Source organism: Lepidothrix coronata, unplaced genomic scaffold (genome assembly GCF_001604755.1).
Source record: "Lepidothrix coronata isolate B3197 unplaced genomic scaffold, Lepidothrix_coronata-1.0 Scaffold145, whole genome shotgun sequence".
NCBI lineage: Eukaryota > Metazoa > Chordata > Aves > Passeriformes > Pipridae > Lepidothrix > Lepidothrix coronata.
The window spans coordinates 1,246,865-1,274,227 of record NW_016690325.1 but is presented as its reverse complement, the minus strand read 5'-3'; the positions used below and the strand labels follow the sequence as shown (position 1 = coordinate 1,274,227).

The 27,363-nt window shown below is 40.0% G+C and overlaps 1 protein-coding gene across 1 annotated transcript; it reads right to left on the bottom strand.

Annotated features, from left to right (window-relative positions):
• Positions 1 to 636: 636 nt before the first annotated feature.
• HTRA3 (HtrA serine peptidase 3) lies at positions 637 to 26,872 on the bottom strand. Its single transcript, XM_017828069.1, has 9 exons — positions 26,449 to 26,872; positions 16,935 to 17,034; positions 14,932 to 15,154; positions 14,059 to 14,253; positions 11,422 to 11,454; positions 10,683 to 10,797; positions 4,597 to 4,645; positions 2,781 to 2,876; positions 637 to 1,618 (listed from the first exon to the last, which is right to left on the bottom strand). The coding sequence occupies exons 1-9, from the start codon at positions 26,870 to 26,872 to the stop codon at positions 1,453 to 1,455; spliced, it is 1,401 nt and encodes a 466-aa protein (XP_017683558.1). The 3' UTR covers positions 637 to 1,452.
• Positions 26,873 to 27,363: the final 491 nt, after the last annotated feature.

Genomic DNA, 27,363 nt, shown 5'->3' with positions numbered 1-27,363 from the left:
GCAAGGCTGCTTACACACAAGTCAGTTGGTAGAATCAGAAAGTCTAAACATGATGGCAACCAAAAGGGAAGGTTCTTGATGCAAAAAGGAATTAATATTTGGGGCAGCAGAGCATAACAAAGACACTAGACCCAAATCTAGAAAGCACAAAAGCACAACTTGCTGTAGAAAATGCTCCAGAAAGAAATGCTCTTCTGCCTCTAGGGGAACTATAGCAATATTCAGTAAGGAAGAATAGAATTGTTTGCTTTAGAGTACCTAGGAGATTTGGATGTAGCTCTTAGCAATTTCTCCCCTGGGTTTATTACACAAAAGTCTTACATGCTCTATAGTTCTTCCTTTCTGCTTCTTGTCACGTACAGGCAGAACTGAGGACAACAGCATCCCAGCTAGATATTAAGTGACATCAAAGCACAATTCACAAATATGGAAAAATGTGTAAATAAATGACTTGTGTGCAAAGCATTTCTAAACATAGTCTAAATAAGGGCAGCATAATTATATCGCAGGATGCAAAGGGTTGTCACAACATCAGGACCCAATTTTCTGCGAGAAAATGTTCTCTTGGGAGAATCTATTGCAGTCAGACAGAAGAGACAGGAAAGACTGACTTGTTTAAAAAGAGGTTTGCACCAATACAATATTTGTGTAAACTTTAATCTCCTTACAGTAGAAACATACACAGTCCAAGCCAAAAGTAGTGTAACAACTTTACAGCAAAGCTTACCAGTAAAATGCAAAAGTAGTTTGTATCAAATTCTTAAAAAAACTGTGCACTTTCTCAAACTTAACTTTGTTCAGCACATCGTTTTGATTTATATATAATAAGGCATTAATTCTATAAGAATCATTTACTATATCCCAAAATTGCATGACCTAGGTGTAACACTCTATAGCCTGATACCATTTTTGTTCCTTTCGATATTTACAGATTTAATCTACCTGCACTGACATGGAGCACAGAAGCACTAAGAACAAATGCAAGCTTTGCCAATAATAGGTTCACATTGAAAAAGTTACATAGAAAAAAATTAGCTCAATTATGCATTGCAATAGCTTGGGTCTGCTGCAGCCATGACTGTAGTTTTAGAATAATTTTCCCTTTCTTGTGCTTCCTCACTTCCAGTAGTATTTTGGTCTTTCAAAATGCAGAACTGAACCTGCTCTGAACCTGAAGGAACTGGAAGTGGGCCCCATTTTTACGAGCTATCCAAAATTTGGTTTTCTCCTCCTCCCCAGAAGACAATTCTTAAGATTCTTTGAAATTTAAATCTTCTAAAAAAGGCATCGCTTAAGTCATTCTAGCTACTATGTACAGAAATGGCTCAGGCAATTAAGTAAGTCCACCTTGTCATTAGTCAACAGGAAGTATAATTACTGTAGCTGTAAAGGAGGTATCTAGTGTTCCAGAATACGTGAGTTTAATTATGGTGAGAGCTTCCTCAATTCTATTTACATGACAACTTCAGGCTCAATGTTAAATAGCAAGTCATCATTTCCTCGTCGAACTTCAAGTAGTAGAGGTGATTCATTCATCACAGCCTCTTGCAGGTCACTGGAGGTCATCAAAGGACGCCCATTGACTTTCACAATAATATCTCCATCCTGGATCCCTCCTCTGCGAAGACAAGAAGAAAGAGACAGTAAGTACGCATTCTATGTAGAGAAAAAGTATAAAAGCTATTCACCACCTCTTCTGCTGATGTGATAAATTGTCACTTGTTTTTGTTTCCATTGAAGGGAAATCCTACCCTTTTGACTGCAAAAGAATAACGAGTAGTACTTGCTAAATGCAAAATCAGGTTTGGGTTTTTTCATTGAGGATTTCCTTCTAAAACAGCAAAAACTATGAGTCTAACTTTCTCTTTGACTTCCACAAAACTACAGCAAAGGAGAAACAGAAAATACTTTTATCCATGATTGACTCACTTCACTCTATCCATTTACAAGATCATGCTTTTATGTCTCCAGTATTTATTTCAACCATTGGAAATTAAATTCCTCTCAAAATTTAAAGACAAGTAGAGTGCACCAGCTGAAGTACTGGCAAATTATTTCTCTCTTGCTGTTCAAATGTAATCCAGAATAGCTTCTTTCACTACTTTTTCATCTTTTTAATAATTCCTAAAATAATTTTTAGATACATTTTATTTATTTTGCAACTGTACTATCAAATAGTCTCTTCCTCTAAGATGAAGTATTGTTTCAGATAACAGCTCTGACAGTCTTATGTGAATGTTATCCTGTCTCCTGTTTAAACTTAATCCAAATTTCTATTTATTAATATTCAGTACACCTTACAAAAATAAAATTTGTCCATGGTATTTGGGGTGCCTCAAGTTGCACCAGGGGAGGTTTGGATTGGATATTAGGAAATATTTCTTCACAGAAAGGGTTTTCAAGCACTGGAAGAGATTGAGCAGGGAAGTGCTTGAGTCATCACCCCTGAAGGTATTTAAAGAGGTGTAGATGTGGCATTAGGGACATGAGTGGTGGCCTTGACAGTGTTGCATTAACAGTTGGACTTGATGATCTTAAGGGTCATTTCCAATCTAAACAATTCCATGATTTAAACAGCTCTGATATTGAAATATTTCACTTTTGTAGATGTGAGTAGAATCTTAGCACAAATATTTTAAACCTAAAGGCACAATTTTTAATTGTTTAAATACAGATCAAGACTGGTATGAGAAACTGCTTAAATATAAATAGAAATATTACCTTATTCGCATCTATTTGGAGATATAAACATAGTGAAGAAAATAATCTGCTCTACATACCTATGAGAAGGTGAGTTTGGAACAACTTCGTGTACATAAATTCCACTTCTGACATCAGGAAAATCAGCATTGTTGTGCTTCAGTTCTTCCACCAAGCTAAAAGAAGAAAACGTCATTGATTACGCCACACAAGAAGAAGCATTCAAACACTTTTATTTATTTATTCTCAAATTTTTTGTGATAAAAGAGGAAAGACTGAACAATTAACTGTTTGCCCCTTGTTCTGTGATGAAAATGTAGGGCATTTGAATTTGGATTTAAACAAGTTACATAGATTTTGTGAGAATCAAAACTACTTAATGGTCTCATACATCTTCTGTAACAATCTGACTTTTGCTCTCTGTAGCAGTAGCACAGAGGGCCCTGTACATGAGCAGAAGGACAGGAGCACTCCCTGTCCTAGGTGTGTACAGGGAGAAAAGACATTTCTGCCCAAAGAGTTAAGGCTGGTGATGGGGCAGAAATTTGCTAACTATTTTGCTTCTTTTATTTTGCAAGTTGTTCCTAATTTGTCTTTATCTAGAACAACAGAACTTTTGATAATTTCAGCCATCAGATAGATCAGAACTATGAAAGTTTTCCAAGGAAACTTCAGTTTCCTCAAGTTTTCTTCAGGAATTGTTTGTGCATCCCTTTCTAATGAAAGAAGACAGGAACCGGCTGCAAAATAAAGGCTCTACAAACATCCCCTCATTTCAGAGTTGATGACATCATTTCAGGTCTGTGTACAGCGTGGGTTAAAATCCATTTCTAAAAACAAAAGGGTTTAGATCAAGGATGGATTACTCTGCTGTCTGCCATGAAAAACTGGGGTCCTCAAGATGGAAAGCAAACTAAAATGGCTGCAAAGATTCCTCTTCACTTGACTGTACTCAGGAAGCTAACAATTAAACGACTAAAGCAAACACACAAAGGGAAGTAGCCTTTTTCTGAGAAAAAGGCCTGCAGACACCTTACACAGCTTCATTACATGCCAAAAAAGCCATAAAATCTCACAGTGTTCACTTCACAATTACCCAAAGGAACATTCTGAGTTTCCTTCTGTGATGTTCATGCCATTACACTGATTCATTCCAGCTGAGGATCTGACCCTTCAGGGAAGACTGCAAGAGTGTAACCCAATAAACAAAAATGGCTTCACTTCAAACCCAGCTGGAAATTGTCTTGTTTAATTTCATAGTCAACTGCCACACTGGAAATGTGCCTACTGCTGGGAAAGAACACCAGCATAAGAGCCCTCATTTGTTATCCCAGAATATATCTGGGTAATGGCAAGGTACAAAGCACCGTGAGAGACAACAGACAGTAAAGAAGTGGAGGAGGGTGTCCATATTCTGGCTTTGTTAACATGGAGGCGTGGAGCTTTAGTTCAGCATTTTAGCTGGAGGAAGTAGTTGCTAATGGTTAGGCACCAAATCTTACATCACATGGCCTTCACTGATAAAACTAAACCCAAACTATCCCCCGTCAGCTGATCTGACATTGGCACTCACAGTTACCTGAAAGCAGCAGCTTATTTAAATGTCACCTAAAACCTGGTATAACTCCAGACCTCCTCACCATGAGCCAAAATCTGTGTTCAGGCTCTTCCTAATTTCCCTCAGCTATGAACATGGCATCCACCACTATCAGTGTTTACAGAATTTTCAAGTCTCAGAACACAGATTTCACCAATATCATTAAAACATTTGCAGACTTCCTAGAAACTAATGACCACTTCTGGATTCTCTGGAGATTTATAATGAAAGCTGAATGAAGTTGTGAGCCACCACTGACCACATGTTGTATGCATGATCATACATTTTAAGATACTTACGCAGGTGTTATTGTCAGCATTCTGATGCCAATGAAACGTTTCTTCCCATCTGAAAGTAATACAGAGGATATTTAAGAAATTTAGCCAAACACTGACAAAAATAACTACTCTGATGACCTAAAATATCTGAAAATTAAAACAGGATGTATCAGCTTAACAAAGCTAAACAAAATCATAAGCATCTACACTGAGGTTACTTTTTAAACTCTGGTTAGCCTTGGTGTACAGAATGACAATCCCTCTCCCTGGAAGTGAAGGTAAGAGAAAAGCTCTTACACTCTCTGAGAATTTTTCGTTCAAGAAATTCAGGAAATTTCTGTGATCTAGTATCACATGTTTTCAGCAAACGGAAAATTTCATAACCTACCACCATTTAATCTGAAACTTGTCAAGACAATTTAATCATATGCTGTTCTCATTAAAATGTAGAAACGAGATTTAAAGAAATTTAAATTCCCACCTTTCTGAGACAGGACAACCTAAAGACTCACACTGATTGTAACGCAAATGGCTTGCTATTCTCACCTCAAAGAACGAAAAGCAAGTTTAAAAAAACCCAACACGTAGATCTTAGCCAAAATGATCACAAAAATGCTTGGAGGGCTGGAGCACCTCTGCTTTGAGGAATGGATGAAAGAGTTGGCACTGATCAGCCTGGAGAAGAGAAGGTTCCAGAGATACCTTATTGAGGCCTTTCAGTACTTAGAGGGGACTTATATGAGATGGGGACAAACATTTTAGCAGGGCCCGTTGTGACAGGATGAGGAATAATGATTTTAAATTAAAAGCGGGGAGACAGAGGCTAGATATAAGGAAGAACTTTTTTATGATGAGAGTGGTAAAACAATGGAACATGTTGCCCAGAGAAGTGGTAGATGTCCCACCCTGGAAACATTCAGGGTCAGGCTGGATGGGGCTCTAAGCAACCTGATCTAGTGAAAGGTGTCGCTGACCATTGCAGGGGGGTTGGACTAGATGACCTTTAAAAGTCCCTTCCAATACAAACTATTCTATAATTAGCCAGGACTCTAATTTTAAATGGTGAAAATTCACTCCTTTAGGCAGAACACCACATTTCTGTAGTTGGCTTTTAGTAGTCATAATATTGCACAGCTGTCCTATGAAAAAAAATGCATTTTTTTACTTATGACTTCCTGAAATGAGTGCTCCAGTACTTAGTTACATCCGGTATGAAACAATATTTCCCCTTACTTGTTCCAGCACAAGTACTTCACAAGATCTTTGAGTTTCTCCAGGTTTTCATGTGAGGAAAAAGATGATGTACATGGACTCCTCCAACTCTTATTCTTTCCAAGAAAAATACTCCTAAGTAAAGGAACTAGTTCTGAATCTTATGCATGTCCAATATTCCCATCAGGATCACTGAAAATGTTGACTACTAAACACTGGATTTACTACACTCTACACAATCTTACATCTGTAACTGTCATGCCTGCTTTCCTCTGAAATGTTCTGTCTCCTTTCTATTTTGAAGTGAAACTATTAATATCCAAATCAGCTATTGTGAGAGTGTCATGAAGTCCAATTACTCAAAACTGAAGTCTCAAGAGGGCCATGAACTAGCTCATACTGCTTCTCTAGTCTGCATGGCATACATGTAAGTTTTCACTTTTTAAAAATATCCAAACGTGATAATTATCCCACCTGAAGAAAATCCCCTGGCCCCTGCTATGTGGATAGTTAAATGATGATAACTAAATGTGCCCTTCAAAAGGCACATTAGTGACAGACTCTCTAATGACAGTTCTCTGCATTAAACAATTAGCTGTTGGTCATTGCCTCTGTTATACAGAAACATGCAGAAGCACAAAGGATACTCTGGGGGCTGAGATAGGAATGTTCCCGTGAAAGAAAAATGAAAAATGAAAGAAGGGACAAAAGAAATTAATTTGGAAGAAACAAACCAGCAAGAATGAAAAACCACAGCAGAAATGCTGCTGAGTCAAAGGGAATTATTTCCCCAGTGCCTAATGATACATGTAAACACAAGGCTTCAGGGAAAAAAAATAAATCTAGTAACTAAAGATTTCAAAACTAAAAGTCTCATTCTATCTTTGTCTTTTGGGTATTATTTCACCCCTGTTCATGTGTTAAAATTCAAAAAGGCCTTCTGCCCTCTCTCTGCAGTAAGTTTACCACACTGCAAGTAGCAGTTGCACAAAGTAAAACTAACATCTGTGAGCTATGAGTTACTTTAGCAGCAATCATGAGGCAGAATGAAAAATAATTAGGAGAAGAGGAAAAAAAGTGAGGTTTTACAACTGAGGTACTAAGAAGTACATCACAAGTGTGCAGTCCCAGCAGTAGTTAAAAGAAGGTTTGTATGTTGGAAAAATCAGGTTGAGCAAATGCGAAACCATTGTGGCTTAAAGTTGGAGCAGAGCACAGCAGAGAGAGATACTCAAATCTCATTTAATTTTGTAAACACCAGGCCAGATTAAATACCAGTTCCAAAGGTGAAAAGTCAAGCAAACCAACCTCAACCACTAGTTTAAACTTAAATCTGTTTTGTGTTAATAGAAAGTCACAGGCAGCTAACCCCAAGTATCTAGAGATGGTTCACTGCTTACAGAGATTTGTTCCACAGTATGGAAAGCATTTGTTTTACTGTTAAACTTTATTTATTGATCTTGTGACAGCAGAGATACAAACCTGACAGATAAACACCAGCTGAAGGCAAGAGTGTTTATGGCTTATAAACCATGGCAAAAAGAACGGATAAATCCAAACTAAGGGATCATCTACTCAAACTCTTATGGGCAAGAGTAACTCTGGCACAGGAGTATCCTCCTTCCAGTTGATTTCAGTGGTACCAAGATTTCACCAAGATTTATAAGTGAAGAAATGGATCCTGTACTTTTTATTCAAGTGGCAGGTAAAACTCCTGTTTCTCTGCTCTTTACTTTTGCACTTGAAGCTCATCTTATAGATTGCATGAGCAGTCCTGAAAGCATGTAAGATATTCCACTGCCAAACAGAAACCGAGGACAGCTCAAGTCTATAATGTGAACTGTGTGCAGTATGCCTTTTATAAGAACTGCACAGCTGAATTTAATCAGTAGTCTGGATCTATATTCAGCAAGCCTTCTAAGCAGCCCCTGTGATTATTGGTAATAATTATCAGTAATAATCATCCAAATACATAGATAAGCATATAGTTCAATCACAACTAACACAGTGTCCTGAGGATGTAAATGAGGGTTCACAGAAACGATTTGTTGGATGTGGCCAATGCAGAATTCCCCCATTTCTCCTTGCCCATCTGAAACAAGGTTTATTGTTTTTCTGCAAACATAATATAAGAGGCCAGGCTGACCTCTTAGGCTGAATTTTTTCTCTTTAATATTTTGTCAAGATGCTAACTTATTCTCTTCCATTCTAAATGATACAAGTTTAAACACTTTCTAGTTTTACTGTTTTGCTCAAGTCTAAACTGGGAATAAATGATAGAGCCAAAACTGAAAGTAAGAAATTTTTACAAGATATTAACAAAAGACGCTGGAGTAAAAGAATCAGTCAATGCTTAAGGATAAATGACTTCCAGAGGTAAAGACAGAGTACACAGCCGGTTACAACTGAGATATAGATGGACACACTTCATGCACTAGTTTAAAAATTCCTAACTATGAAAGGAGGATAAACTCAAAATTAGTACAGGCTTTCAGAACATTCAACAGACAAAACCTCTATGCAGTGTGGTAAATCTTTGGTAGAAAATACATTAGGTATTATTATGTATTACAGATGCATTAGTTAATATCAAATGTTTAGATAACAACAGTCAGGGCAAATACTTCATTCAAATGCCATCCTCTCCTTTTCCCCCTCTCTGCTTCTGTACTTTACTAGAGCAGATATTTACAGAAATGTACAATGGATAGGACTTTAAAGAATTTAGTTATATTTTATATAAAACTGATAGTTATCTGATCTCCAGAGTAAATCTGGAAAGAGGGGTATCCTAAGGGAATTTTATCATCTTCAGGCAATATGGTATTAAGATCAATATGGTAATATCCTTAAGCTTCTTCTTATGACTTAACTGTACCATAAGGGAAGATTCCAGTGAAACTACTGCAATATAATTGGAGCAAAACAACACATAATAAAAAAAATCCCAAAAATTCTTCTTCACATACTCCTTATGCCAAGAAATAACAAATATACAATAAACCTGAAAATTATTAGTAAAGGCCTAAAAATTACAAACTACGGCTCAAATATATGGTGAAAATATCTCTATGCATCAAGAGATGCACTGATTTTAAATTACTTTTAAACAGCTGTTCTGCCTGTAGCCTAAAGGTACAAGAGGTAATTCAGAGAAGCAAAATAAATAAATAAATAAATAAAACCAAAAACAAACAAAAGAAAAAAAAGGAAAAAAAAAAAAAGAAAAAAAAACCAAAACCCACCACATTAAAATTGCAGTGACAGTCACACCGACACTAAGACAAAGTATGAATCCTTTTGATTAGGTGATAATGTGAATGATTAAAAAACCCTAACAATCTGTATGTTACAATCACAACATAAACTTGAATATTCCACAATATTTTTTTCTTGGGGTTCCATAGGCAAAATTATCTCTGGGCCCTTAGCTGGGCTCAGCAGGCACATCATTTTCCAGAGGCAAAGGTGCCTGAAGGAGCAAGGTGGTTGACTTCAGTGGTATCTCTAACCTTCACTGACTTTCCAGCCCATTACCAGGAACCCACTAGTAGATGGTAGGTTTTCCAGTCAAGGTTTGTGTTTGTGCCTCTAAGGCCATTCCTGCAGGGTGAGCCACTGCTCCTCCCTGGTTTGGGATGAGAAGTTTGGTTCTGAAGGGTAACCTCTAATGGTACAGACCTGTTTGTTTCAGAAGCCAACAATCAGTTAGTAAACTGGGTGAATAAACAGGCTTTTTGACTTGTTGGCCAACAAATTATGTCAGCTAATTTGAAATGTACTTTTCAGCACATAATTAACAACTTCTTTCATCTACACCTCCAATAGCTCCCCTCAAATCAACAGTGAAAACAACATAATTTGTTGAATTAAGCAAAATACAGATGAGGGGACTCATCAGAATTATGATGGTCTCATATATACAAGGAGATGCATAACTTTAAAACCTCTAACTAAGGGAAGTTTCTGAAATAACAGAATCTGAAAGAACACAGAGGAGAATGGTGTGGGGAAACAACCCTGGCATCAGGAACTGGATGAACTCAGGAGAAGACAAGATTAATAGCAAAAAGATTCAAGAGAAGAAGCAGCAGCCAACACTCATGATAAAAGATGAGTAGTAGGGTGTGGACAGATAAATTGCCAAGCAAAAGAGCAAGCAAGATTTGGCCTGCATGCAGCATTACTAGATCAGCTTCAGCTGTGCAGCATTTACTGTGACACCTAGAACAGGGTGACAGATACAATGCAGGCAAATAAAAAAAGTCCTGAGTACTGCAGTTGTCAGTTGCCAGCATATTTAGATTTATATGCTCTTTGGTGCAGAGGCCATTCTTTTTTTTCTGTTTCTCTCCCATCTTCCCATGTATTTCCTCACAAATTAGTACACAGCCCTTCTTGCACCAGGGTCTGAGAGTCTATCATAATATAGCACTGACATAGATGACCATGTTAAAATAAAGATCAGGTTCTACTGACAAGGCACACGCTACACTCCATCAGTGGACAGGTGTTTATAAAGGTTTTCACCTTATTCTCCACAGTACACCTTAATCTCCTTTTTCCTTGGACAATAAATAAAAAAAGACTCCTTCATCAAGTCATCATCTGTTCTCAAGATCATTTGAGACAGTAATGACTCATCTGTGTCCCCACTATCCTCAGAGGCCCTATTTCCCAGATTTATACAGATACTGTCTGCTCCTTGGGTGTTTGAGTAATAAAATGTCTCTCCCACCTCTGTGAAATTGTTTTCTATTTCCAAGCTTGTGGTGCTCTATACTGTAAAATGATGCTGGTCCTTTCAGTAATAGGATCCCAGAACCCTGTCTTCTGGCACTTCACCAGGATCAGGATGATAATTGGAAGATGTCATTGTTTCTTGCAGACTTTACCTTTACTTTGCTTGTCTTGTGACTCTGTGAGAAACTGAGTGATACGGTCTGAAGGAATAGCAAAAGAAATTCCAGCTGTGACCTTCAAAGTGTTAATCCCAATAACTTCACCATCCTGTTGAGAGACAACACCCAATTAATTTGCTCTTAAGTGACAGGGTTCAGCTCACTGCCTAGCATTTCACGTTAAAAGCTTGCATAAGAAATTTTGGAGTGTTGTAATCACTCCAGAAATAAACATTACTTGTAAGGGAGGATCTGGGCTCTGATTCATTATCCATTTTGCATTTAACTGGGATGGCCAGAAAGATTACAGTACAGTTTGTTCATCCAAGGACCACTCAGCAAGAGTGCTCTCTACTACCACTACAGCCACAGTTCACTGACCTGCAAAACCAGTGCTGGTTTAAAGGCATCTATTTTAAAATAGTTGTGCAGATTAGGTCTCATCTTTGTTGTGCATCCCAGGTTTCACAGTGTGAATGAGCATAACTGCTCGTACCACATCCCATATTCCTCATTGCTGTGTAAAATTTCCTCTGGTCTATGGGGAAATGTTTTCCTGTAGTGTATGAACTGAGACCTAATTTGCATAGTTTGCACTGGCTTCATTAGCTTGAACAAATGGAAGCTGGTATGACCTATGAATCTCTCCAAAAGAACATTCTCCCACTTATTTCAAATTAGCTTGAAACTAAACAAACCAACCAACAAACAAAACCAATTCACATGGACTTACCAGGTTAACTAGAGGTCCTCCAGAGTTCCCATACTGTAAAAATGACATAAGGGAACAATAAATTAGTGCTTCACTATAGGAAATGCAATTCTAATTTCCAACAGTATTTTGTTTGTAGGTAAATTAAAGAGAGGAGGTCATTTCTTAGGCAGCACTGATGGACACAATATTGATCACAGAAGATTACAGGTAGGTTTTACCCCACCCATTCCTCAGCTCTTATCATTAGAATTATTTTCATTTCATAAACAGGCCTTGAGTTAGGATCTCCAACTTACCACTCCAAGTAGTTAGACCATAAGTTTAAGAAGAGTTATTAAATAGCTAAAAACTAGTATTTTGATTCTTCTGAAAACTGTCAGAACAAGGTTTTGAAATAATTAATTGTTATTTAAAGTTATATTTCAGTGAGATGCTCATACAGTTTTATTCATCACTTTGGTTTGTAACCCTGACAGTCTCTCACTCTCCACCGGAGAAGAATGCAGTTTTTTCATACTTAATCACAGCATATTGCTATGAGGTAGCTAGTACATAAGGATTGATTTAGTAACCACAGATATGCAACCCTCTCTAGGGACGGCATGTAGCGGCTCTGAGCAGCCCAAAATTGCCTAATACCTAATGCCTTTCAAAGGAAACATGCAAAAGGACCACAGGAAATGAGCTGGGGAAGTTGCTTGTCCATCTTCGTTGGCTCAACAAGTTTGTTTTTGAGTGAGGCCAGAGTTTTCAAGCAGGTTTGCTGAACAGCCAAGAGCAGCAACTTACCAGTCAAAAGAAACAAAAGCTAAGTGATGTATGACAGCAATGTGAGACACAAACTGTTTATGCTTAGATAGCACTGTGCAAATCTTATAGATTCTCAGGAAAATAAACCAGACAAAGTTTATAAAATAGCTTCAAATTTCAAATTTAAACAAACAGATTGGTTCCTTATATAGTACCTCTCCACTGATCAGAGGCTGTACACTTGATTTTTATGTCTGAATGACACAAAGGAACCAAGATAGTGAATTTCAGCCTTCCTCAGCACATCGTCTTTCATTCACTTGTCTTCTGCTTGAAGGATGTGATAATGAAAGAACAGCACATACGATATAGCTCCATCTAGGAACATATGGCCCTATTTTCTCCTGCCCCATGTTCCTGCTGTCCCAGCATTTCGCAGAAGGCAGCTGCATGCACATTCCTGCAGGAAAGTCTTGGCTGAGCCACAGGAATGCTCTGAATAGACCAGCTCTCAAACTCCTCCCATTCTCAAGAGAAAACCAGTGTATTAGCTAAGCACAAAGCATCCTTATGCCAGGGACCATCTTCATATTTTGTGGTCTCAAATGGCAAAGCAATTCAAGCATATTGCCATTATCCTCACCTCCTCTGCTATCACACTCTTCCTTTGGTCTAGTGCTGACACACTTTGCTATCCTTGACTAAACCTGCCCATTAGCTTTGGAGACCAGTGAATGCCTAAGTATATATACTAGGAAGGAGTCTGAGCTTGAAAAATGTGTATAATCAAGAAGTCAAGAATTCCATGTTCTAATTCTGTCTCCGCCACCAATTCAGTGTGTGTTCCCAGGTTACCCATCATGCCTAAGTTTTCCTAGTCTCCTTAAATAACTGAAGAGAGTAATTCTAATTAAATGTCTGAAGAGGTTCAGTTCCTGGATCATACAACGTTTTTTGAAAAAGTTCACTTTTATGTCATATCTTAGCACAAAAAAATAATTACACTCTTTTATCCCCCTATACAATTTCTCTCAAGTCTGTGACAATAACCATTTGTGAAGCACTTTGTAATGTCAAATGCTGTGTTATGATATGTCAAATTTGACATTGAGTCCAACAAATAAATCTTGAAAATATTTTCCTTTCAATGTATAACAGATTTAAACTATAACATTTCAGGCTATTTTCTACCCCAGATATGCATGCAGTGCTCTTCTTAGAATCAGCACAAGTAAAATACACACCCAAGGACTTCACTTAAGCTCTCTGGATTCCTCCAGGTTGCTCTGAAGGGTCATTATTTTCATGTATTTCTATATGACATGCAGTGCTAGGACCCTTAATTCCAAACTGTATCTCAGTCTTTATGTTATTTCACATCTGGATTCTTACTTGGAGTATGTGATGCGCAGAGGGAAAAGAGGAATAAAAATAAAAAAACCCCAGCCCTTTAATTAAGTTCTTACCTGGTTGTCCTGTCACTAAATTGAAGCAGATAGTATCAATTTGATTACTCCATCTGGTTCTAATGTATGGAGATGAAAGAAACTTTGGCTCTGTTCTACAGCTTGCTTGGCCAGAGCAACTCAGCAAGCAGAGAGAGAAATGTATTGATTTACTGCTGGTTGATACAACCATGTGTTACTGCACAAGATCTACAGAATGAGAAGGGTCTGTCCTATGCAATATCTCCACAGGCAACCTCAAAGAGGGTAGTTTTATTTGTCATACCTTTCACAGCGCATCTTATAGACACTGCATAGTCTCTTATAAAAAGAAGAGTCTATCACTGATTTTAAACAAAGCTGCTTTTATTTAGTGGATTCATCTTTCAGAGCAGGCATTTTCATACCGAATTGGTGGGGAAGGATGTAAAGGGAAACTCATCACATGCCTACTACTTACATTAATAATAGCATCTGTCTGAATGTAATCCATGTCTGAGTCCCGCAGGCCGAGTTCTTTGCCATCTCGCTGAGCAGTGCTGACAATACCTGTTGTCACAGTGTTCTGTAAGGCAAATGGACTTCCAATTGCCACCACAAATTCTCCTGGTCTCAGGTCAGCAGACTGTCCCAGTAACAATACTGGTAGTTTTTTCTTAAATGAATGCAGAAAGAAAGAAATATGCATTAGTTTATACTTGAAAATAACCTAATTGGGAAGACTAAAAACTAGCAACAAGTTAGCAACATACACTTTCCATTACATTAATGAAAGAGCCACTCCTATCATATACCCAAAGCATATGCCAGGAGTATTGCTGCTTTAAGTTGTCTTCAGAAACAAACAATCAGCAGTAGTTCCTTGCAATTTCACCCAGGAAAAAAAAGCCATCAAGACTCTGAAAGAGACTTCCCCATTTTTCAGCAGATTGTTCCCTCCTCCTCCTAAAAACAGCATACAAAACAGCTGTTGATCAGCCTGCCACTCTCGCTACACTATGCACCACCCTGCAGTCCTCGCATATTGGCACAAAGGTAGAAGGATTAGCCAAAATAGCCTGGGTCTTCAGGTAAAGATAGCAGAATTTTGCCACAAATGAAATGAGCTGCATTTTTTTTTTTTTAGTTTTTTTTTTTAGTTTTTAGTAGTTTCTAGCATAGAAGACAAAGTAATTTAATTTTAAGATATGAAAAATTTCCAGGCCTGGAAATTGTTTCCCACAGATATGTTTCCAGGCAATCCCTAAACATATATTCCAGCCAACTGCTCTGTACTAAACGAAACTGAAACAGAGTTGCCAAATGAAGTCATTCATCTCTTTATGCCACTCACTTTAGGATGAATCTTTATTGTTGCAATGTCAGATTTCTTGTCAATGTCTTTGATGGTTGCTTCGTAGGTATCTCCATCCTGTAGCTGCACTTTCAGTTGTTGTCTCCCTGATATTGCATTGGTGCTTGACACCACGTGGGCATTGGTCACAATTAAACCAGAATCAGACATAATAAACCCAGATCCACTGGAAAGCGGGACATTTCGACCAAAGAGAGGGTGCCTGTACAAAAAGCAAGTAATTGTATGTCATAAGGGAAACACGAGAGAAGATTGCATTGGACGTCATTTAACACCTGTCACCCTGAGAAACAACAAAGCATTTGATGGTGAATTTAAATTAAAAATTACAAAAATTAAATTTAAAAAAATTACAAAAAAAATATCCTCTACTGAAAATTGTGACTTCTTTTAGTCAGTCGGGGATATGGGAACTGAGGTTTACAGACAACCAGCAGGGTTCTTTTCCTTTGGTTTCCAGTTCTGTCTATAGGCTTCCTTACACAGAGACTAGGTGACCAATAAAAAAAGAAGCAGGAGCCCATCTGATCCCAGTGGTTGCTGTTTTTATACAAGAAGAAAACAATGACAGGAAATAATCCATCTGAGAAATGGACTGATCCTCTACTGGGAAAAGGGAAGAGGAAGAAGAAGGAACCTTGCAGCTGGACAGAGGCATAAAGGAAGAAGTGAGGTCTAAGAGGATCATGATGCCCAAGCATAGACTGGCAGGAAAAAGCAAATCAAAAGGAAAATTATTTTGGAGGACAAAAGGACTAGAAATGTGAAAGAAAGAAATGAAAAAGACTAGCAATGGGTAGAAGCTGATGGGAAACAACATGTTCTGCAACATAGACAGTTGAAAGACTTTATAAACTGTCTAAAGTACTATGACTTTTCTCTCTGAACAACTGCAGGAATGACCTTAGATTTGATGGAGGAACAGAAAGTGTCTGGGTAGAAAATGAGAAAAAGGCCCACAAATTCTTCTTTCTTCCAAGATGTGGTCCATACTAGGATATTGTTGGAAAGTTCTGGCCTATTCAGCAGTAAAGAACTAGAGCCAATCCCAGGAAGAGGTATCACAATTAGTGCCCAGGATTAGTGCTGGACAAACATCTACTTATAGGGAAAGCACAAACAATCTTAACTACATAGGAAAAGGTCTTAAACATCTACATGTGTAACATTGTTTCAAAAGACCAGTCACCATGTGCATAAAGCTATGTCTCCAAAAACATGATTTTCTTGATTTTGCATATTAAAAAAGTCTATAAAAATTCTCCAAGAAATTCTTAGGCCTATGCAAAGTCAGAGTACTCCAGGCAGAAAGACATTCAGGTCATGGAGTACATGTAATATTTGCAGTAATTTGTTCCGACAGCAGGTTGTTTTTAGCACTCTCATTTAAACCTGCCTCCCAGGTTGTTTTGAGCACTCAATGTTGAACTTGCCACCTCAGCTCCAGCTTCAGTACACTGAATATTGGTATGTTCTAGTCAGCAAATTTAGCACTTTTTTTCCCCTATCAGAAGTAATTTCTGTGTTTAGATAGGTTACATCTGGTCAACATTCTACCTCTTAGTGCTCTCCCTGCCAAAAGAAAATCACCTCTCACTAAAAGCAGTATAAGCAACAAAGAGCTATGTTTTTCCAGCTTACCTTCTGGATTATTTTTTTTTTATTTAAACTGAGATGACAATACAACAAGCAACACATGGCAGTGAAGGCTGAAGAGATGATGAAATTTCAACGATGAAATACAATTATTTCAGGGTTGACTGTATGTAAAGTACTGTAAAGACTGTAAACCCAATAAAATAGATCTACTGCACAGGAACAAAACACACAAATGTGTGGTTCTCTGGATAAATGAGCCTGCTGTAATGTTTCAGAGTATTTTGTAAACATCACAAATTCAAAAGGAAAATTACTACATTGAAAAAACTTTGTAGACCCTTGTTAAACAATGGAAGTAAAACAAAAAGAATGGAAAGTGTTACCTGAGGAAAAGTTCAATGTGAACAACTGCAGGTGCAATCTTTTCCACCACATCTGCTATGAAGTTGAATTTGTATCTTGGGCTGTTGGACTGTAGGTGACCTATACTAGCAGAAAGAATTGGATATGTTAATAAGACAACACCTTTTTTTAGCAAGGAGGGGAGATAAACCTGCCTTGAATTGGTCAGTTTCTCCTACTAGAACAGTTTCCAAACAGGTATTGGAAAAGGAATCAAAGTCATTAAGATTGTTCAAAACTTATCCAGCATTTTGTTTGGTCCTGAGAAAATTAAACATCAGCATAACTTAGCTATAAATTCTTAACTTAGCTATAAGTTCTTTGACTTTTCTTAAAGTCTACAAGCCCTTCTCAAGCATTTTTCTCAGCACAACTACTAACTACTATCCAAAACATACAGGATTGCAGGATAGGTAAGGTTGGAAAGGACCTCAGGAGGTCTCTAATTCTACCTCCTGCTCAAAGCTGTGTCAGCTACAAAGGCAAACCAGGCTGCTCAAGGGCTCTGTCCAGCTAGGATTTGCAAAATCTTGCCAAGGATGGAAACTCCAGAAACTCTAGGAAACTTGTCCCACTGCTTCACTGTCCCCCATAACGTAAAAGCTTTTCTTACAGTTAGTCTGAACCTCTCTTGTTGAGACTCATGTTTCAGCTTGTGCCCATTGTTTCTCATCCTCTTACTATGCATCCCCGTAAAGGGCCTGGCTTCATCTTCCTAGTTACCTCATGAGTACAGGGAGGCTGCTATTAGGTCATCCTGGAGCTTTCTCTTCTCCAGGCTGAACAAGCAGAGTACACTCAGCCTTTTCTCACAGGAGATATGTCCAGTCCCCCCAGCCATCCTCATGACCTTCTCCTGAACTCCATTTTGTCAATGCCTTTCTTATACTGAGGGATCCAAAACTGGATGCAGTATTCTATATGTGGTCTAACAAGTGCTGAGTAATACAGCTGCAGCATTTGGGAGCCACATTTAAAACCCAAGTTCTAATTTTTTTGAAGTAGACACATTAGAAACCTGCTGCAAATCATAACCTTTGCCCCTAAAAAGTTTTGCAAATTCACATTTAAGCTGCCCCATGCAGCTCGGCCTAGCTACAGATTACTAAAAGTTTTTACAAAAGCCAGTGTGGTACTACATTAAGCAGCACTACACAAAGCATTTATGAATAGTGAATATAATTGTGTGGAATGAAGATTTTACAGAGGAGAAAAAAGCCTGCAGTATCCTGGCTTCTAATATCTAAACATCCTGGATTCTAACATCACAACATCCTAAAGTAATACTACTCCTTGTACTAGAATGTCCTACTTTCTGCAATCCCTAATACACAGGGACATATCACCACATATGTTAAACATATGACAGGGGACATATTACCACACTCAAACAGCAGTCTTTCATGTTTACAGTCTGATGCTTTAAAATTAAATATAGGGTCTAGGGAAGGGTGTAAACAAGTTGTAACAAGGTACAGCAATAACATTTTTGACTTTTTCAAATCTCGTACAACAGCACATGTTTATCCCAGGAGATACACTCCTTTTTATGCCTTTTAGTCAGGAAAAAGAGGCTCCAAATTCTCATTTCTAAATACTATCAACTCTTCGGAAGTGATGCTTTGCACTACCATGATTTACTCTAAATTCAACTCACAATGAGGGATGAATTTACTCCACAGTAGCTCTTGCATACAAAGTCAAGACCTGGTCTTAGAGATTTGAGATCTGCCTACTTCTAGGTCACATAACATAGCAATGAGTCCAGATACAGATTCTGTCTTGAGAAAGTATATACTTTTCTTTCATCAGCTGCCCCTTTAGCCAAGTCTTTAAAAAGAAAACAGGTAGGAGGCATCAAACAGAAAGTAAAGATACACAGAAAAGAGAGAAATGTTTGAGTTCTCATGCATTTTCACAGTCTGTGTAATTTTAATTCTCTGATCGTTCTGAGCAATCCTTATCTACAGGTGCTTTATGACCATTAAACCTAGAAACTTGTAAATTATTTGGGACAAATATAAATATTACAGCACAATGGAGTCTAACCTATTGACAAAAAAGATGTGCCACTGGTCTATTCTATTATTTGAATGAATTTATTAGATAGGGGGGTGACAGAGAACTGTTATAGTTCCTCCAGTCTCTCAGGAAGCTTTCACTGGAAAGTGTCAGAGGACCTTTGAAGTCAGTTAAGTGCAAGACCTTACATTACCACAGCATGCAAAAGACCTAAAGCAAAGACAGGAACTTAACGGAATGGACCCAGCACTGGTACAAAAGAAGAAAGTATTGAAGAAACCAGATCAAGACAATTAGGGATTTCTTCACAGAAGTCTGTGAGTTCTTTTTCCTGTTACTGGGTATGGGATTTACTTCTGAAGGGAAAGAAACTATGCTTACATTTAGCAAGCTAAATTTATATGATACAGAATAAACAAAAGGAACAGCTTGGCAAGACTAGATTCAGCCCATTATTTTTATGTACATTCTCACGCATTCTGAAAAATCCCTCTAACCAACTGAATGTGCTTGTTTTAGTACTTAGTTTAAAAGAGACATTGCAAACAGGAATCACAGAAGACAGTCAAATGTAAGCACAATATACTGTTATTTATTTTGCTTACTAGGCCACTGAAGATTTATCTTACCTTCAGTTCACAAGCAGTTTGCCCGATTATGCAGTATATCCTTTGAAGTCTACTAACATGACTTTGAACACTTGCATATACAACAAGTGGTCCCTGACAGGATATAACATTACCATCACATTTTTCTTAATAGACATGACCATGCATCAATGAAAGACAGTTGGACAGACCCTCAGCTGATAAACTAGCATGGAACTGGGGGAAAAACAACGATGAATGCAGGCTTTCAGCTGGTGTAAATCAGCATAGCTCTATGTGAGTCAGGGTAACTAAACCCCTTTGCATCTGCTGAGTGCTGAACTGTTCTTCCCATGCCAAATTGTTACAGCACTGCACATGGCCAAAAGCAGAGGGAGATGCCTGCCAAAGAACTCAGTTTTGCATCACTCCTGACTAGCCACCAGGTAAACATCGTGGGTGGCAGTGGTTTTCCAGGTAGGATTTGGGGAAGCAGAGAGAAAGTGTCTGAAAGATGCAGTCGATAAATGTAAGCATGGAAAGACATGAAGGAAATAAAATGCAGCATACAGAGAAGAGACTGTAAAACTGAAACAAAGCTTGTCTTCATACCACAGTGAAAACATTTCTCAGTCTGAGCAGAAGTCCAGAACCTCCCTGCTCTGGTCAGAAGACAAGAATACCCAAACTTGAAAGTAAATCCAAATCTGCACTATATATTAAAGAGAAACCTGAAACAAAGGAGGATCAAGAATTAACAGAGACTCAAACTTTGTATGAAAGATGTGGCTGAAGATCTACTGGTCTGATTAGAGATGAACTGTTCTCATTATCTTCTGGTGGGGATCAAATACTGGTGAAAACTGACTTACAAAGTTGAGATGCCTTCATGGAAACTGATCTTTCTTTAATCAATTTGTGCAAGCTGGAAGGGATCAGAACCTTTAAACACATTATATGATGTGCCAGGACCTCAAACTATGGACTGGGAAGATGTAACTGCAGACTCACATTTACTCTCACATATGCAGCCCTATTTAAGGGAACTAATAAGCCAGTCTTCGCGAGTGAAGATTTGGGAAGGGTCATTAACCCTTCGAGCCTGCGCAGTGAATTTTTTAGGTGAGACACAGCGTGCGCTGAACTGAGCCCACCCTTTAATCCTGAGGTTCATCTGCCGGGGCCGAGCAAGCTTGGACAGTGGCAGTGAGGGTCTCAGAACGTAGGTTTGTTTAGAGTGACCTTCTCTTAGATGGATTGCCTTACAGGGCTGACGAGCTCCATCTGCCCGGGGGGCTGGGAATCGAACCCGGGTCGCAGCGGTGAGAGTCCTGCACCCTAACCACTAGGGAACTGAAGTGTTGGTTATTATTATTAGCATTTTAATGCATAATTTTTACACTGACGGTTTTAATCGGAAGTTCTCAATACACTTCAAAAGGGAGGAATTGCAGCCTGAGAAATGGAAGAATGAAGCAACATACAACACTGCATACACTGTATAAGGTCATCCTGAATACAAGTGTTACAACTGTAGTACTAGAATTAGTAATAGCAGAATCTATCCTTTAATTTGCATTAGTTGGTAGACACTAGCTGCTGCTACTGTTCTTACTAAAATACAAAATTAAATATGTATCTCCCTACATACACACTCCTGCTGCCTTGTGGAGCCCCACACAGCTCTTGGATCTCTGCTGGGTTGATCATGTAACAGCTCTGAGTTCACAGCACCTTTGCAGATTTTGACCAATTTACCTCCTGAAATTTGCCACAGTTTTTCAAAGGTCTCTCAACAACATGCATTGTTTTCAGTGGTGTTACTGAATGTTCAAAATCATCTCAAACTAACCACAGCTAATTTGTCTTGGCAAGAAGACATAATTTAATCCAATTAACCATCTGTTGTATAACTAAGATATCAAAGGTGCTGCAACCAGGTTGTACTTGAAACAAAACCAAATTTATACTGTATGAGTCTTTAGCTGTCTACGGATTTCTTAGTCAAAAGAACTAGATTTCCCCAATCTGCTCCACAGCCAAAAATCAACCAGATTTTCAGCCCACTTAAACTTTGATCCTATCATTTCAATTAAGCTATTAGATCTTCAGGTTTCCAGTTCCTCTCACAAAACACTCAAAATCCAGATTTTGATATAAGTGCATAAATGGGAGATAAAGATTTTCAGCCTATTTCGTAAAGTGTGATCTTACATTTCCAGTTCTGTGGGCTCCAGCTACACTGGATTTGCATGGCTAAACTCAAGTGCCTGTCACGTAGGAGTATCCTTATTATCAGCTTAAGATTTTTCCTGGATAGTGACGTTATCTATAGGCTATGAGTTCATTCAATAGTGTTTTATTTACTTTACTTATTGGGACAATAGACCCACTCCAATCTCATTAACACTGCTGTAAAATCAGGAACAACTCCAACAAATCTGTAGTTAACCTAGTATGAAAAGAGCTGGAAAAAAATTTCAGCAGAAATAATCATCATAATCCCACTGAAGACAATAAACCCAGACCAATTTACATTTGCAAAAGCCTGAACATTTCTGAATATCTGCCAACTTAGTCTCTGTAGAATTAAATCAAATCACATTCACTGCTTTCTTAAAGACAATACATTGTATTACAATCCACAATTTTATATTCATTAAGAATTTGTGAGCCTGGGAAACTCATTCTTTTAAGGCTATTTCCCCATCCCCCTTTTAAAACCAGCTTCAGAAAAGATCTGTGCGTTCAGCAAAATTATTATGTCTAAGGGTGGAGTGCAACCTGGCAGATCTGATCACCAGGGATAAACACTGTCCCTACTGTGCTTTCATGGAAAGAAATGAAAGACAAATAAAAGATTATAATGTCTCTGCTTAAAAAACAGAAACATCTGCTGGAAACATAGGTTCATGGGCAGCTTTTCTGATGAATTCAGCATTAAGATCAAGTTGCATAGCTGTGCACTGACCATAAAGCCTTGGTGAGTTTAATGCCACATTATGGTTCAGGCAACTTGTTTATACAATGGATGTCTACTGTGCACAGATGAAAACAATCTGGTGAACCAACACCAAAGTGGCTTTCTCGTGCAATGCAGCAATCACAAGGGCCAGACAGAGACAGACTGGCACAAGCCTTCCAACATAGATACCTCACTAACTTTACATGCTTGTTATTCCTCCTTCCCAAGTGAATCTCAAAGAGATGCAACGAGAACATCTCTCTCCCGTTAGCTATCCTATACAAAGCAGTGAAGTTCTATACTCTGAATTACATACCAAACACGGTGCAATATTCATCCTCACCTGCAGGAACTCAAACTAAACAGACATAATGAAAACAAGCAGTACAGGAATGTGACTAAAGTTTGGTTTTCCAGCTAATACCTTGCAGAGCATTTCCCTAAATACAGCTGCAGGCAGCTGCAAGGCTTTGATGACAATAACACCAGTAGAAGACTTCAATATCTCTTACTAGACCAACTTCTTAAAAATGCAAGTAATTGTATACTAAGTTGTTCCTCTCTATCTTCAAGGTTATGTATGGGCACACTCCAAACACCACATGCACAACCGTGTGCAATGACTCTGCTTATGCATTAACTGTATTTCAAACATTTCTCTTAGAAAAATGAACTTTTAGGATCGTATCTTGCAAAGATTTGACTGACATGGGTGAGGCTTCACATCACGACCACTTTCTGAGAGTGACTTCAGTTTAACAGTGCAGAGGACAGAAACTAGAAAATGATCGGTGTCAAATCCAGCCTCAAAGGTTTTCTAATCAATCTCTCAGTTTCCTTGTTCCACTGACAAAATAGCACTCAAAAAAAAAAATTTTGCTTCCTCATCTTAGGTAAGAAAATACAACTTTTTTGACATTTAAACTCTCTTCACAGAAACTATTAGCAAAATAACATTGCAGGGAATTCTTAACTGTACTAAGAAAGTTGTACTGAAAGATCAAAAGCAGCCCTTTGTGCAAAAAACTGAGTCTGAAATAAATTGATCGTAGATTGCAGGTGACCAAGTGAATTCTTTGAGCGAGGAGTCTGACACTTTAATAGACCAATATGTGTCATTGTTAAACTTGCTCCCCTAAGAAACAGGGCTCTGTATGAACGAGTCTTTGATTAGAGGTTGTCCTCCATAAATATTTAGTGTTGAAGCAGGGAAAAAAACCCCAGTATTTGTAGCATGGAGTTTAACTTCGCTCTGGAGTTCTGCAGGCTGTTCCTATCAGTATCTCTGAGAAGACCTTGGGTCTGTTCATAAGATGAACTGTGTGAGTAAGAGTTTTCAGGGCACAGGCATGTTGAAGAACACCAACTATGGAGCTCCTGTACCTTCATGCAGTATGTACCTCCTTTAGTTCATTGTATGCAGAACTTGGAATTTGGCATGGTGTTCTTCAAGCTAATCCGGGACTTCAACAACAAAAAAACCATTTTAAATGTCAATTTTGGAATTATCACTCAATCACCCTGGGTACCTCTTTCCTCCCTTCCTTCCTGCATCCTTTACTAGTCCTTTTTAATGCATCCTTGTTCACCAGACTCCTGTCACTAGGAAACTACAGCTAAGTTTCTCGGCCAATCTTGGTTCATCACAGCCAGATTCCAACTTAGCATCAACACAAGCAACTGGAAAAAGGACAGGAGGAGATACTTCAGAAGCTACTCCTCAGGGTCAGTGCATGTTCTAAAAAGGGCCCAAGTCATACTGATGGAGGCTTCCGTTATCCAAAATTGTTTTAATATATAGATGGTTAAGTAAAACTGGCTTTACTTCATAACTAGCTTATCCCTTCAAACTGAGTCATCTGAGGCCAGATTTCTCTCAAGAACAGGGAAAAGACAGAAACTTGACAGCAATTTTAAACTGTCAACTTTCTTCCAAGCCTCTCATTACAGCCATTGCATGTTATTGTTGTTTTTTTTTTTAAATACCATAATTGAGTTCTATTCCTGGCTCAACCACCAACTCAGTCTGACCTTGGGCAAGACACTCAGTTTCTTTGAGCTTCAGTTTGTGCAGCTGTAGAACTGAATAAAAAAAATTAAAATTTAACAGAGAACCAGATGCTTCATCTAAGCTGAGGTTTTCTGGGACAAAAAATAAAGCCAAAATAAAGTGAAAACTAAAATAGTTGCTTGAAAAAAAAACATGCTACCTCTGCCTCACGGCTCCAAATTCCTAAGCCTATTAACAGTAGATACAGGAGGATTCCTTAAAGAAAGTGTCATATATACCAAATGCCAAGGACTCAGTAAGCCCTCAGATGCAGACTAGCTCACTCATTTTGGTTAAACATTCTGATTATTTCACATGGATCAGTTCCAGCCAAGTTTTAGGAGTACTAAAGCTAATGGATTCCTATGAGAAAAGGAACAGGCAAAACTCAATTTATAACTATAAGATACTAGAGGGACTGATCATTGCAGCTGCAGGCTGGCATTTGGGGCAATTCTTGGCTCTGGCAAGATACTCCTAAAGCAGCTCCAGGAATACCCCCTCTTTGAACTGGTTTAACTTCTCTCAAGAGCAGGATGTATGAAAGGTCCCCTGTTCACAGAAAGGCTACAACAGTAGCCCTATTCCCTCTGATCCCTCCCAATAATTTTGGCCAGTTTGCCTTGAATAAACAAGATGGTTAGCAGTTCACCAGACATAAGCGAAACACCAATGCATGTTTTAGAACTCCATCATGCACAAGACTTCTCTTTCTAGGAACTCTATGAGAAAGGTAGCAATAGCAAATCCTTAAAATAACATGTAAATAAGTACATGGAAAGACTCTGGGAGCATTAACACTTCCATAAAGAGACACATTTTAATGTTAATAAGAAATTACTAACTTAAATGATTACTAAACTTTCCAAGGTAAATCATCAAGCCTGAAGTTGCCATAGTATCTCACAGTATTCGAGCAAAGGCCTCAGTACTTTACTACAAACGGAAGACCATGTGATATCCTGACTGTCAATATTTTTACACTGTAAAAGAGGTTCTGAGGCATTTTTTCCCCACTTAATACTCTACAAGACTATGAAACCTTTCCGTGAAGAACACAAACCAGGCGAGACACTATTGTCTAGGTGGCTTATATATTACTTGGTGCTTTTTCTGTCCTGATTGGTTTTTAGAGGCATTTCCTGCCTAGTGATGTCTGTCAGGTGAATCTGATTAACACCCCCACCACCAGGGTGATTGAGTGATAATTCCAAAATTGACATTTAAGGATGGCCCAGGAGCACAAGTGTTCCTGGGTCCCCGCTCCTGCCACCAAAGGGTAATCGAGGATGTGCTGCTGTGGGTCTGCTGTACAGCCTTCATGGGCCGTGCCACCCAACACCTCAGCCGTCACCACCACCACGATGAACAAAGCTGACACTGGCAGGATGAGAACAAGCTTGTACTGCTGCCCTACCAGCATGTTCTGGCCTCAGAAGGGGAGACGGCTGAGGATGTGGGCGCTGTGCTGCCCAGGCAGCTGAACACCCTCCATCCCTCTGCTCCCGTGCTGTCAAATGTGTTCACCTCTTCTCACAGGTGCACTGCAGCAGCAACCTGCACGTCACCAAGACATCCACAGCCATGCTACCGAGGAGAAACCTTCCCAAACCCAGCCCGAGCCCACACCGAGGACTGAGGAGAAGGACTTTGTTCAGAAAGCTCCTGAGCACCTATTCCGCACACCGCAGCTCACTGGTGTCATTGGCAGCTGGGTGTGGTGCCACGTCCTTGGAGCTTCTTGCGGTCCCTAGAGCCACCCAGTCTTCCCAGGCCACTGAAAATTACGATTTCTCTTACCCTGGAAGCCAGCTCTCCCCGCGCCGCCCAGCCACCCACCCAGCCCACCACAGGTCCCACCATGCTCCTACCCGATTCACAGGCTCCCTTCTGGACCTGGGCGACGGCGGGCAGCCCGTGCTGCAGCGCCTTGCGGCTCACCGCCTTCAGGTGGCAGATGTTGTCGTAGGTCCGGCCGTCGCTGCCGCACACCTGGGCGCTAAGCTTGCACTGGCACACGCCCTTGGCGAAGCGCTTGCCCATGGGGTAGCGGCAGTCGAGGCTGTCCCCGCACGGCGGGTCCTCCTTGCGGCCGCAGGAGTCCCCCTCGCCCGCGGCGCAGATGAGGCAGCAGCCGCAGCGGTCGGGGACGTACCCGCTGGGGCAGCTGGGGCTGGGGCACTTGGACACATCGCAGCGGGCCGGGCACTTGGCGCGGGCGGCCGGGAGCTCCGCGGCGTGCGGGCCGGCGCTGAGGGACAGCAGGAGCAGCGGGCTCAGCAGCGACACCCGCATCCTCGGCGGGGACAGCGGCGGCGAAGCACGGGGTGCGAGCCCGCCCGGCCCCGGGGCAGGAGGCGGGAAGGTGCGATGGCGGCGCGGCAAGGGAAGGGGCCGTCGGGCTTTGTGCACACACGGGCGGGACAGTGTCTTCTGCCCCGGGCAGCGCTTCTGCGGGCGGAGCGGGGAAGGAGCAGCGGGCGGAGGGCAGGAGGCGGGAGCACAGAGCAGGTCCGTGCGAAGCTCCCCGGGACTAGCTCGCAGGGTTGAGGCGCCGGGCCATGACCAGCTGCCGGTGAGCGCCGTCCCCAGGCGGCCGCGGGGCTCAGTGAGGGCGGCAGCGGGCAGGGCCGTGGGCTTTTATGTGGGACGGGCCCGCGGCCGCCGCCTCCAGCAGCTCCAGCCGGAGCGGGAGCTCCGCGGCGGGGAGGGCGGACAGGCTCCACCCCGGGCGGGACGGAAGGACAGACGGACGGGAGGGCTCGGTCCCCTGGGCTGGGTGCTGC